The sequence below is a fragment of the Eurytemora carolleeae genome, unplaced genomic scaffold (assembly GCF_000591075.1).
Source record: "Eurytemora carolleeae unplaced genomic scaffold, Eaff_2.0 scaffold936, whole genome shotgun sequence".
Classification (NCBI taxonomy): Eukaryota; Metazoa; Arthropoda; class Copepoda; order Calanoida; family Temoridae; genus Eurytemora; species Eurytemora carolleeae.
Genome location: NW_019396935.1, coordinates 105,400 through 119,135, shown reverse-complemented (window position 1 = coordinate 119,135; position 13,736 = coordinate 105,400). Strand labels below are relative to the sequence as shown.

Here is a 13,736-nt window from a genome sequence, read left to right as displayed (position 1 = left end):
TTCAATTTTAATAGATATGATTGATATTACAATAAATACGTCCGTATCACGTGACCAGAACTCCCACCAATGGCAGCGCAGTATCATTGTCATGTGCCTCTGTCTGTATCATCGTGACAAGTAATACGTAAGTGTGTAAAATTTTTAAAGTTCACATTGATGTAAATTGCCTCAAAACCAAGATATGTTTCAAAACGCAACATGAGCTTAAATGTGGTTGTTTTTTCAGAATAGGGATTTGTTCGAAAATGAAATCAAGTATCACCAAAAAAAGAGTTTTCACACCTTAACATTAGTTTAAAATTGACATTTTTTGTTTCAATATATAGTTTTTATAAATGTATGGTGTAGTTTTGTTCAACTCGGCTTGGATTTAAAGATATATAGCTTATATAGTTTATATAGCTTGGATTTAAAGATATATAGCCTATATAGCTTATATAGCTTGGATTTAAAGATATATAGCTTATATAGCTTATATAGCTTGGATTTAAAGATATGTAGCTTGGAAAAGATAACTTTACAGATTTGGCCGATTTCTAGCAGTCAATGTTAGTTTTGGAACTAATTTCCCGTGTTTGCAAGGATTAGCAAGAAATTCCAGCCTTTTCTATATGCAAAAAATATATAAGAACATTTTCCTTTTTCAGATCCAAAATTTCTGTTAAATAACTGTTAAAGCACCATGATCCATCAAACATAATTTATATAAAAGTAAATCCTGAAAACGGCTGAAACAAACAATATTAAATGAAATAAATCACTTTGAAATAATTAAAATATGAAAATGTTTTTTAACAAAATTCTAAAACACTTAGTAAAGTCTATATAAAAAATAGTGAGATTCCGTTTCCCACATATCCTATTAAAATTCTAACAAATATTTTGTAATTAAAAAATGTTTAATTTATTTTATATTTCTAAGAGTGTGCTGATGCCGCTTTATCCGTTATCGGGGAGTTTTTTAATCTCGTAAATTTTTAAATTTCAATTTTTATGATGTTTCCGTTTTGAAAATCTATATATATATAAAGTAATACTCTCTGTTTTGTGTGTATGTCAGCCCATAACTCAGAAACTTCACAACCGATTTGCCTCAAATTTTAATTGATGAACTCTGAAGAACCACCCGGGAATGTTCCTACCTAGGTTTAACAGTTTTTTAGTTATAAGGCAAAGCTGGGTTCCCAAGCTAGTATCAAAATAATAATCCGAGCAATTTTCGTTTATTTTTCAACTAAATTTTAGAAAAATCAAAATCAAATTTTTTTAAATCAGCCTGTATTAGATGTGAAGGGCGGTCACACATGACAGGTATATTTTGTCAATGTTGAAATCAACAAGATTCTTTAATCTGACGGAACTTTTAAATTTAGATAAATTATCTTCACGTATAACTGCAGGGATTTATATAGTTTCTTCAACATAATAATAAAGCTTTAATGTTCTTTGTACTTTGCACTGGACTCAAGTACATAATGTGATAGTGTACTGTACAGTAAATGTACAATGTACAGCAAAAATTTCAGTATTTAACTAAAAGTCTATAACAATCTAAATTTTTTAAAATCACACTTCAAAAAAATACCGAGGTCTCCAAAAAAAATATTAATATTGATCTTAATATAATATGTGTTTAGAAATTTTTTTATAGAATATATTTACCTAAAATAGAAATGAAGAAATATCGAAAGTCGAATAACATTAATTTGAAATTTATATTTCAACCTATGATCGATTGCTTGTGAAGAGCCCTGGAAATCGGAAAATTCTTTTTTGTTGTATTCAGGGCCCAAATTTATTAAGGATTAGGTGGTGGGGGGGGGGGGGGGGGGGGGAGAGGGAAACAATCTTTTCAGGTTCTCATCTTTTTTTAACGTGCGAAGTTATAATATTAAAACATGCTCAGTTCCCTGTTTAAACAGAAAAAAGAAAATATCTTTATCATCGTTTATAAAGTTCTGAAATAAATTCTTGTTATATTTTTATCTCTTGTGATTTTTCAAGCTTCAATTTTCTATCACATGACAGATTATTTGGAGGATTTATTTAGATTTGTATCTGTCGTTTAGACCCCCCTTCCAAAAACCATAAACTATCAATCTAAGGGAACTAAAATAACAATTCCAGGGACCTCGAATACATATTCCAGGGACCTATATTACCAATTCTAGGGACCAAAAATATCGAATTCCAGGGATCTAAAATACCAATTCCAGGGGCCTAGAATACATATTCCAGGGACCTAAAATACCGATTCCATGGGACTAGAATACATATTCCAGGGACCTTAATTACAAATTCCAGGGACCTAGAATACATATTCCAGAATCCAGGGACCTTAATTACCGATTCTAGGGACCGAAAATAATAAATTCAGAGACCTAAAATACCAATTCCAAGGCCCTAAGATACTAATCTCAGGGTACTAAAATACCAATTTCAGGGCCCTAGCATACTATAAACTCAGGGTACTAAAAAACCAATTTCAGGGCCCTAGCATACTAACCTCAGGGTACTAAAATACCAATTTCAGGGCCCTAACATACTAATCTCAGGGTAGTAAAATAATAATTTCAGGGCCCTAACATACTAATCTCAGGGTACCAAAATACCAATTTCAGGGCCCTAGCATACTAATCTCAGGGTACTAAAATACCAATTTCAGGGCCCTAGCATACTAATCTCAGGGTACTAAAATACCAATTTCAGGGCCCTAACATACTAATCTCAGAGTACTAAAATACCAATTTCAGGGCCCTAGCATACTAATCTCAGGGTACAAAAATACCAATTTCAGGGCCCTAACATACTTATCTCAGGGTACTAAAATATCAATTTCCGGACCCTAACATACTAATCTCAGGGTACTAAAATACTAATTTCAGGGCCCTAACATACTAATCTCAGGGTACTAAAATACTAGTTTCAGGGCCCTAACATACTAATCTCAGGGTACTAAAATACCAATTTCAGGGCCCTAGCATACTAACCTCAGGGTACTAAAATACCAATTTCAGGGCCCTAACATACTAATCTCAGGGTACTAAAATACTAGTTTCAGGGCCCTAACATACCTCAGGGTACTAAAATACCAATTTCAGGGCCCTAGCATACTAACCTCAGGGTACTAAAATACCAATTTCAGGGCCCTAACATACTAATCTCAGGGTACTAAAATACCAATTTCAGGGCCCTAAAATATCTATTCCTTGGCCTTTCTAAAAGAAATTAAGTATCAAATGTACTAATCCCTATGTCTTTTAAATGTGATGGATTTTTTTTCATCATTTAAACTTATATTAACTGAAAGAATATCTAAGGTCTATGCCATTGGGATGCAAAGATAGAGGGATTAGAAAATCTGAGTTTGTGGCATGGCCCAACATTGATGAAAATAAGTACATGTTATTAATAAAAATAAGTATTTCAGGACCCTAAATAATGAAGTATTCCCCCACTTCCCTGTGTAGCTGCCTGAGTTGCTTGAAGAATTGTGTATCGGTCAGCATATACCGTTCAGCACAGTCAACATTTATATCAAGTTTATACTTCATGTCTTTTACAGTTCCAGTAATAGTTTAGTCATTGCACAAATACTAACTCACTCACCTTTTAAAATTTTTTTTTTAAAAATAAATTTATGATTCCTTGTTTTTTTTAGAAAATAAAGATCCCAGAGGTCAAGATTAATTAAAAGTTGAGCTGGGCATGGTTTGTAAAACCACTTTTTTATAAATCAGTTAAAACAGTTTTAGCTATTTATTAATTGACCTCTTGTGTCCCAATAAGCAGTTGGTTTTCTTCAAATGTATCATGTGAATATTGGCTTTTTTCTTTCTTTTTCATAAGAAAAGAAAAGAATTTGTTGTATCTAATTTATCTCTAAATGAATATTTTCTTAAATTAAGCACAATTTAGCCACCTAACTTGCATAATTTCAGGTTTGCAGTGAATAATATGGATAGTATAAAGAAGAAAATGGAGAAGTTGGCGAATGAGACTGCAGCAGCGGAAACTAGGATTGCTGCCTATGAAGATCTGAAGGTCAAGAATGAGCTTGAAGCTGAGAAGTTTGAGGAACAGTTGAGGTTGGCCATTGAATTACTTATGATGGGTTTCTAATTTTGATTATTTGCTTTTATCACCTCCTTCAAATGGACTGTGAAATTTGAAGGAACCCTCCATTATGGCAATGTCCGACTCACAGCGGTACCCTAGAAACCTTTATCTAATCAATAGTGTGGAAGATATTGAAGTTTTTATATATGTTTAAAGGTGTTTAAATTTTATAATTCCTTTAACATGTTTTCCAGCAGTAGAAATGCGCAATTCACTTTTGTAGAGAAAATTCAATAAAAAATAATCATTTTTCTAAATTTTAAACATTGATATCTATTTCATACTTGCCGTTGTGAATTGGGCTTTGTCCTCTTAGATTGGAAATTATGCTAACAGTACGTTTAAGGTTCTCGATCTTTCAAAATGTACGAAAGAATTTAGATTGTAAATATGACATTGCTTCCTTATTATAGTTAGATGTGTATTAGTTGCAAGGCTTATCATTGTTGTATTATTGGCGAAAGTTTACGTACAGTAAAAAATCAAATTACACTTTTTATAGTGCAAAATTACACGTTTTTATTGAAAAGCATGTTCACAATGATGACCTTTTCATACTTGATCAAGGCGTAAAAATGGGAAATGTTTTAAGGGTATTATTGTGAATCTAACCTGCCAATCATTAAAATATAGGATCACTTGAAAATACGTTTATAGTCCCTTTGATTGTATAGCAATATAAAAATGTGTGTACAGGAATGCACAGAAGAAGGTACAAAGTTATTTGTAAGGACTGTTTGATGCTTTTGCACTGTACAGCAATATATTAATATTTATGTACAGGAATGTACAGAAGAAGATACAAAGTATGGAAGGGCAGTTTGATGCATGTACAGAAGATCTGTTTAATCAAACCATTAAACTTGAAGAACTTGAAAAGAAATTAAGGTGAGTACATAAATGAGATGAAAGTACAAGATGTGCGGTACTTCCCAAAGACATTTTCCCGAGTGGCAACTTCCCAAATGTGCTATTTCCCAAATGGTAACTTCTCAAGTCTGTCCGAACCACAGCGCCCGGCCCCCTATCCTGTTCTATTCTGTTGGCCCCCATTTCATCATTCAAACCTTTAATGTACTTTTTGCCATTTCGTTTGTTCATTGTTTGTGAACGACTTATTTCATTAGTTTTCTCAATCGTTAAAAATGAAAAAGAGTGTGCTCTTTCTCAAAATTATCTCTTTATTTTCCTTTGTTTTCTCATTAAACGATCGCTTAGTAACATCTTTTGTACAGTAAAATTGTTCTTTCTGTAAAATGGTTTGTCCGATTAAATCGTTAGTTCGTTTGAATAACTTTAAATCGTTTGTTTTTGTTTTTTTAAATGGTTATTTTTCATTTCTCTGAAAATTTAATTTTGTTTGTCAATTGTTCTTTTTTATCTGAACGACACCCTTTTCCACAAAAAAATTCTTTCGTTCACAAAAATGTTGTTAGTTCAAGAAAACTATGCCCATCTCTACCTGCAGCAGTTTTAATATACTTTTTATAAAAGTACAACTTTCCCGCGTGATGTGTACACATGTAAGCGATGTGTAATCATGTAAATTATGTGTATTCATGTAAGGGATGTGTACACATGTTAGTGATGTGTACTCATGTTAGTGATGTGTACTCATGTTAGTGATGTGTACTCATGTTAGTGATGTGTATTCAAATGTCCTGAAGAAAAAGTAAAAGTGTCCATAGCATCCTAGGCTCATTTTTATTCAAGGGATTAATTGGACAACTTGACTTGCTCATATGCACTTTCAAGTTTTGAAGGCTAAATTAGAACTTGTTAAAGAAGAAAAAGTATTGGGGGAGAGGTGGAAAGGGGGACAGAGGGGAGAAAAGGGAGGGGGAGAGATGAAAGATATATGAGAAAGTACACCTATGCAAGAATATTTTAGAAATCTTCGGGATCAGCAAGAAATGGGATTTGTTAGATCTGGATATCCTTCATGAAACGATATGCAGAACAAGAAAAACACAAATAAAAATTGATATTGGAACTATTTCTGAACGACACTATCATTCAGGAAAAATTAGTGTGTTCTCAAAAATGGTGTTTCTTGCGTGAACGATGCCCATGCATCTTTAACAGTGGCCATGTTGTCAGTTGTGATCGATTATTTATTTACTAGAAATTCAAGGCGCTTCGCGCCCTTCTTTCTAGGCATTTAGGGCGCTTCGCATCCATCTTCTATTTAAATTAGGAACATGTTCGAATTGTTTACATTTCAAAACAAAGATGAAAAAGTTTTGCAGATTTTTTAAAAAAAATTCGCGGATTTTCAAAAATTTAAATTTTTTACAAAATTAAAAACCTCTTAAACACAAATTTTTAAAATTTCAATCATTCATAAACCTTCCCTGGGGTCCCTAGATGTCCCACAAAAAAATTGGGCCCGATCGGTTCAGCCGTTTTGACGTTTATTGGATACAAACAGACAGACAGACACCCAAACAGACAAACAGACAAGCTAAATTTATATATAGATGGTTAAAGTAAAAATCTAATGATAAAAACTCCACTTTCTTCTGGTTCTCACTGTAATAATATTTGTTTCAGTAATGCAGAAGGAGAGGTGTCTGGTCTTAGATCCAGATTAATCCTGTTACAAGAGCACACTGAGCGCCAAGAGGAGAGGTTAGCTAAAGCAACCCTAGATCTAGCTGGAGCGTGCCGTAAGGCGGATAACTGCGTAAAGAAGCGGCATGAATTAGAGAACGCCAACAGCTCTAATGAGGAGGGGATAGATAATTTGGAGAAACAGCTGAAGGATGCTGTATTCCTGCATACAGAGTCGGAGCGCAAGTTTGAGGATATCTCTAGGAAAATGGCGACACTGGAGGCAGACGGACAGAGAGGAAACGAGAGAGCTGACGGTGCAGAGAAGAAAATAATGGTAAACAAATGTTTTCCATAACTCTCATTCTTATTGGAATTTAATGGATAATCCTATAAACAAGAAGTATCATTTGAATTATTTTATAAATGTTGGCTGCAAGGAAAATACCCGTGCAATTGCATGGATGTGTCAAATTTGTGTGCTGGGCAAAAAATATTTGATTCAGTTGAAAAAAAAAATGTACTAACTTTTAGGCAACTTCAGCAATTTGATTTTACACATAGAGACTAATAAACTGCAAAACAGGACAGTACACCATACGGAATATACCCTTTTAGTGACAAAGAAACGACTAATTAGAGCTTAATTTTACAAATCATTAATAAATGAATTGAAACAAATCCGGGCCATGGGCATTATGTATTAAAAGTAATGGATTAATTAAAATTGAAAAACCCATAGATAAATAAACAAACATGGATAGCTTATGTACGCAAAATCACCAAGAATTGTACAGTCTGCGAACTCATACTTCTAGGGGTCAAAGTTTACTTCAATGATAAGCGGGGTGGTTTGGTGTTTTAATGGATTTCATAATTATTAAACCACTCAGGAGTGAATTTTATTTTGAGAATATCAAATTATTTCACTGAGCAATATATCATATTGACGAGAACTGGAGGAGGACATGAGAAGGACTAAACTAATTTAAATTTCTTTTTACAGAACTCATGTACACCACAAGTACTCAATGACATAAGAGCAGCCAATGTTCACAACCGACCTAGTTAATCTATATAATAGGAATATATTTAAAACATCTCTCTACATTTATATCTTTCAAGATGAAAAATGTCGTCATATGGGCAATCTATCTTTATCTATGGAAAAACCTGTCAATGGTACTGAAAATCAAAATTAAGAAAGAACAGCTAGACTGAAAAGACTGCACTGTGGACAAGAGTCAATTTAAACTGGCCCGACCCCTATGTACCGGTCTTTCTGATGCGCGTCAAGTACCGGCCCAACCCTATCCTATGCCAGCTTGGTTTCAGCCTTGATGGCGCGGCCAGATTTTTACAGTAACTGCCCTATCAAAGGCCTATTTGACCTACCTCACCAGCTTAGTTCAGTGTGCACAGATGGCCAGCCCTCCTGAAAGTACAGAACATGTTTTGCGTTAATTCAGGGGTTGGTGTATCTGTTTTGAATAGTAGAATGTATACTTGTATTAAGGATTTGGAAGACGAATTGAAGGTTGTTGGAAACAATCTTCAGCATCTAGAGGTTGGAGAGGAGAAGAGCAGGAGTAGGGAGGAGGGAAGACAAATTCAGATTGTTGATCTTCAGGTTATAAATCATATATCAAATATTTACACCCACCTTAATTACTCATTTTAAGCCTTTCAGTTTTCTTGTGCATTGGATTAAATCCTTTTTTTTACGTTTGTATTAATTTAATTCCTCTTTAATATACCCTGCAGGCTTATTTTAAATTGGGAAAGCTAGCGTTTATACTGAAATCAAAAAGTGTCTACATTAGATATCAAGATAAAGTGTTTAAGATTAAGAGTACTCCACATAAAAGTTCCAATAAGATCTCAAAGAAACTCAAAAAAAGCTTATAAAACTTTGAGAAATCTGATACATCTTTGTTGACAGTGATACCAATACCACATCATGTTTTACTATAAAGAAATTCTAACGTTGTGTTAACCACAGCCTGACAATTTTGAAAGTATTTCTAAGGTGACAAGATCTATCTTTCTATCTGTATGTCTATTCAAATCTTATAATCCCAAGGGTGAGGTGAGGGAGGGAGGGAGGGGGGTGAGGTGAGGGAGGGAGAGAGGGTTATAATGCAAGGAAAGTTATTTCAGAGGTGTACACATCTTTTATATACTGCAGTGTACTGTCTCTGGGCGGTAATGTAAACACAAGAAAGATGTCGAATTCTGCCATAGGATTCATCTGTTACATAAAAAATCAATGAAATATTCTGGTCATAGAAAACTATTATGTGAATTATCAAAGTTATCTAAATGTGATGCTTTTAACCGGCTCGGATACTAAACGAACACTGACACATCTATTCTTGTTTACAAATTCCGCCCAGAGAGGACTGGTTTCAATATGTACGCAGAGTATACGCAACTGCAATTAACTTTCCTTGCATTATAGCCTTGTCATATTCCATATGTAAATAAGCGGCAACGACAAAATAGAATTCTTTACTTACATCGAAACTAATTGAATTTGATGCATGAATATTAGTTTAGCTATATAAAGGATATGATTGTATATAAGGAAACAAAAATACAATTTTTAAAATCGAATTTTTTACTTTTCTTCAGGTGAAATTGAAAGCAGCTGAATATAGAGATGAACAGGCTACAATGAATATTCAACGATTGAATGTCAGGAATAGTTGGAATTTAACATAAAACCTTTAAACAGCCCCCAATCTCTTTAAAAAATCTATAAAATCAAATGAAGTCACGACGAGGGAGGGGGTGCAGGGCCGACCACTACGGATGGACAAAAAATTGTCAAGCTAATTTTGGTTTGTGCATCGGGCGGTGGACAGAGCAGCATGAAAAATGATATGAAAAAAAATCATAATATTATTTATTATTCCCCTTTTTACAGGTTGACTAGTGCAAAGTACGTATTTTCAATAACTTTTAAAACAATGGTCGACATAAATTTGGAAACTGAAGCGTTGTTGTATTTTATGGTGTTCAGCTTTAAACTGATGTTTTCAATTTTATGGTATCATGTTGTATTTCCAAGGGTTTAATCTATAAGTTGTCACCTAGATTCTAACTACAAAAACTTTACAACAAAAAAAATTATCAAAACCAAAAACTTTCTGGAAAACTATACCCTTTTCTGTAAATTTGTTTATTTGTTTGCGAAATCCTAAAGTTCTTCAATTGTCCTTAAAGGGACTGTAAGTGTAATGTCAAGTGATCCTCCAATTTAAAAGCATGTACATACTGAATTAACAACAGTAATCTTTCAACTGAGTAACAAAGAGAAATATATCGTTGTTTTCTATCTTGAAAAGAATGGAGTTCAGACAATTTTTCTATCCGCAAGTCTTTTTGATGAAGACCTCACAATTGAAAACAACCACGTCACGCATCTCTGACCCTTCAGTAAAAGTAAATTGTAAAGTCTTGCCGCATCAACCTTCTTGCACTTGCTACTCCTATTGAGGGTCTGCTTTATTAACCCAATGTCCATGCGATACAGTACAAACTGGGACCCGGCTCGGAAATTTGAATGTACTACGGCTGCCCGTGAAGAAGCATATAATGTTTTCTAAGTTGAAGTTTAAAGGGTTTCGTTGTGAATCGGGTAAAAAATCCCTTAAAAAATGTAATAAATGTGAAAATTCCATCTCTGTGATCAGGATTGATCAAGTTGAAGAAGATTTCCTGGCGGAGAAAATGCGAATCAAGAAAATTAGCGACGAGCTGAACCAAACATTTGATGATATGCTTAATTTCTAGTTAGTCATCAAACTTTACTTCATCAAATGAGAAATATATTAACATGAGTGCAATGGATCTTTAAAGGGAGTGTCTTTCTAGACATGTTAGTTGAGCTGAGAATGCAATATTATAGAGAAATGTTTTATAAATAATTTGAGGCCTGCAAGACGTTTGTACGGCATATAATTGTTCAAAAAGAGTGAAAATTCAATCATTTAAATCCTCATGGATTGTCCAACCCGACAGGCAGGCATACAGCATCACAACCTGCTAAGTAGGCGTGCTCGGCCACTACAAGCCGGTCACGCGTACCGCTCCCATCATGTTGTGTCGCCTGCCCACCATGTCTAGCCAGACACTCTCTTTAAGGGCGAAATCATAATTATAATTTTATTACATTCTGAGAAATCATTTCTTTTGCCGCAAAACAGGAAGCAAAACATAAAAATTGTCGAACATTTAATAATATATACTTCTGCAACTAAATACATTTTAAATTGTATTTACAATGCATTACAAATTCAGCCAACAGTGGTGAGACGCAGGATTGAAATAAATGTCAAACATATTTGTGAATAAAAAAATAAATAAAATTGTCTGTCTGCCAAGTGCGAATTAAACATTAGGTCAGAGAGAAAGAATCAGTTTATATATGGCTACAGTGATACCCATAAAACTGTGGAAAAGGAAGACGATACTTAAACCATTATATCTATCAGATGTTGTTATAAGGAATAGCAACAAGGATCCTTAATTATGTAATTAACCATGTAACTTGAAATGAAAATAATTAAATTTGCGTAACTGTGAACATTGCACAATTGCTGTGTTTCATGTCCAGTAGCTATTCTTTGATATCACATTTTGACGCTAAACGTCGCCTTCTTCCTATTTCACAATTGTGTGGATTTACTGTAAAACTGAACAGAAATATAGATAGGACAATTAGATATAGGACAAATAGATATAGGACAATCAGATATAGGACAATTAGATATAGGACAATTAGATATAGGACAATTAGATATAGGACAATTAGATATAGGACAATTAGATATAGGACAATTAGATATAGGACAATTAGATATAGGACAATTAGATATAGGACAATTAGATATAGGACAATTAGATATAGGACAATTAGATATAGGACAATTAGATATAGGACAATTAGATATAGGACAATTAGATATAGGACAATTAGATATAGGACAATTAGATATAGGACAATTAGATATAGGACAATTAGATATANATATGAACATTTCAATATATGAACAAATTAATATACGAACATTTTAATTTATGAATATTTCAATATACGAACTTTTCAATATATGAATATTTCAATATATGAATATTTCAATATACGAACATTTCAATATATGAACATTTCAATATATGGAATTTCGTTTTATTTACGGTGTTAGCCGATTTTATTAATATAATGACGACTACTTTCGATTTCAATTTTAATTGATATTTATAATCTTTTTAACAGGTGTGGACACACTAAAACAGGGCTAAAACAGGGAAGGTGTGAATTATAAGAAGCTTTTTTTAATTACCTGTAATCTTGTAATTCAGTAGATAAAAAAGTAAATTAAAGAGTTGTAATCATAAAATTGATATAATCGCCTACCACCATTTATGAAACATTTCAATATTTAAACGTTTCAATAAAAGAACCATGATATGAACCATTCGATATATGAACATTTCAATACATAAATAATTTGATGAAAGAACATTTCAATTTATGAACATTTTAATGAAGGAACATTTTAACCCTATCCCTGCTGGGGTACTTGAAAACCAGGATATGCTGGGGGGGGTCAATTTGACCCCCCCCCCCCTCTAAATCCCATATTTGATGTCCAAATATGACAAATGATACATCATTGGAAAGCTCTTTTAGAATCTGCAAAAAAAATTGCAAATCTACACAAATTGAATTTTTTATCGCAAAATCCAGTTATGTAGTAAAAATGTTTGCACAAAAAAAATTGTCCAAAAAATGAAAAATTATACATTTTTGAAAAGCCCTTGACCATACCATTTTAAATATGCAAAAGTTTTGAAAAAAACCTGATGTTTAATTAAGAAAAACTTAAAATGTGCAAATTTCCTATGACAGGTTTTCTAAAAAAACTAAATTTTATCAAAATCTGACAAGTGAAAGTGGGTCAAAACAAAGATTTAGTTTGTTACAGGAAACAGTCATTCAGGAAGTGTGCCTGAAGACTCAGGCAGTTAGTATTAAATCCCGGTTTTAGGCCTAAAGGGAGGGCTGCGGGTATGTAGGAAAAGTCAAAAAATTTCAACAGCCTCAGACCAATACCTTTTGAGTTATGTAAAAAAAAACTACAGGGGGGGCAAATTCACCCCCTCCCCCTCCCAACAGGAATAGGGTTAATACATTATTATTTCATTTATAAAATATTTCAAAATAGAAAAATTGAAAATAGTTCATTAGCATCTACAACAATTAAAAATAGAACATTTCAATATATAAACATTTTATTAATTTCAAATTATGAAAGCAATCATTTGAACAGGAAACATTTCATTATTTATCTTTATTTTTTGAACTTTGAATAATAGACAAAACCAAATAGGTTGTCAAGTACAATTGACGGCAACACAGATTGCGTACACTTTCAGTACAGCTGTTTAAACGTCATAAGTGTCAACTCAAATTTTCTGTCTTACAAAACTATAAATAAAAGTGATAATTTTTAGACTAAAGTGCTTATCTTTCTGTTTATTCTGTTTATATTACAATCACTTCTTAAATTATGGAGCATGAGCCGAAAAATTGATTTCCCAGATTTGTCAAATTTTGATTTTACCTATATTCATTTGTTCATAAATAACCAAATAATTCACAAATTTTCGTACATTTTATGTAAGTTATCTGTTGCAGCCAAAATTTTGGATCTGCAAAGTGTTTTGTGAGATAATATGTATATTATATTTAAATTTCGCAATATGGATGTCTGTGTGATTTGTTTTCTTAAAAACGACAGATTTTTTTATTTATTTTAAATCCATCAAGGTGGGGGGGGGGGGGTACTTTAAAGGTGTAATATTAACATATACTAAGTAAACATTACATTATTATGAATTAAATGATATTTTTGGTCTTCATTGGTTATATTTTTTCATTTAGGGGGCAGGCGAAGAACATGTTTTGTGCCTGGATGCCGTCCACCCCCTGGAACTTCCACATTTAAATTTTCAAAGAATAAAAAGAAGCAGGAATTATGGCTGAATTCTTT

At 33.0% G+C, this 13,736-nt stretch overlaps 1 protein-coding gene across 1 annotated transcript; it reads left to right on the top strand.

The window, feature by feature from the left end:
• Positions 1–3,948: 3,948 nt before the first annotated feature.
• LOC111710300 (tropomyosin) lies at positions 3,949–11,063 on the top strand. Its single transcript, XM_023484353.1, has 6 exons — positions 3,949–4,091; positions 4,906–5,010; positions 6,676–7,012; positions 8,192–8,305; positions 9,310–9,377; positions 10,374–11,063. Exons 1-6 carry the CDS (start codon positions 3,961–3,963, stop codon positions 10,471–10,473), a joined length of 855 nt encoding a protein of 284 aa, XP_023340121.1. The 5' UTR covers positions 3,949–3,960; the 3' UTR covers positions 10,474–11,063.
• The last annotated feature ends 2,673 nt before the right edge of the window (positions 11,064–13,736 follow it).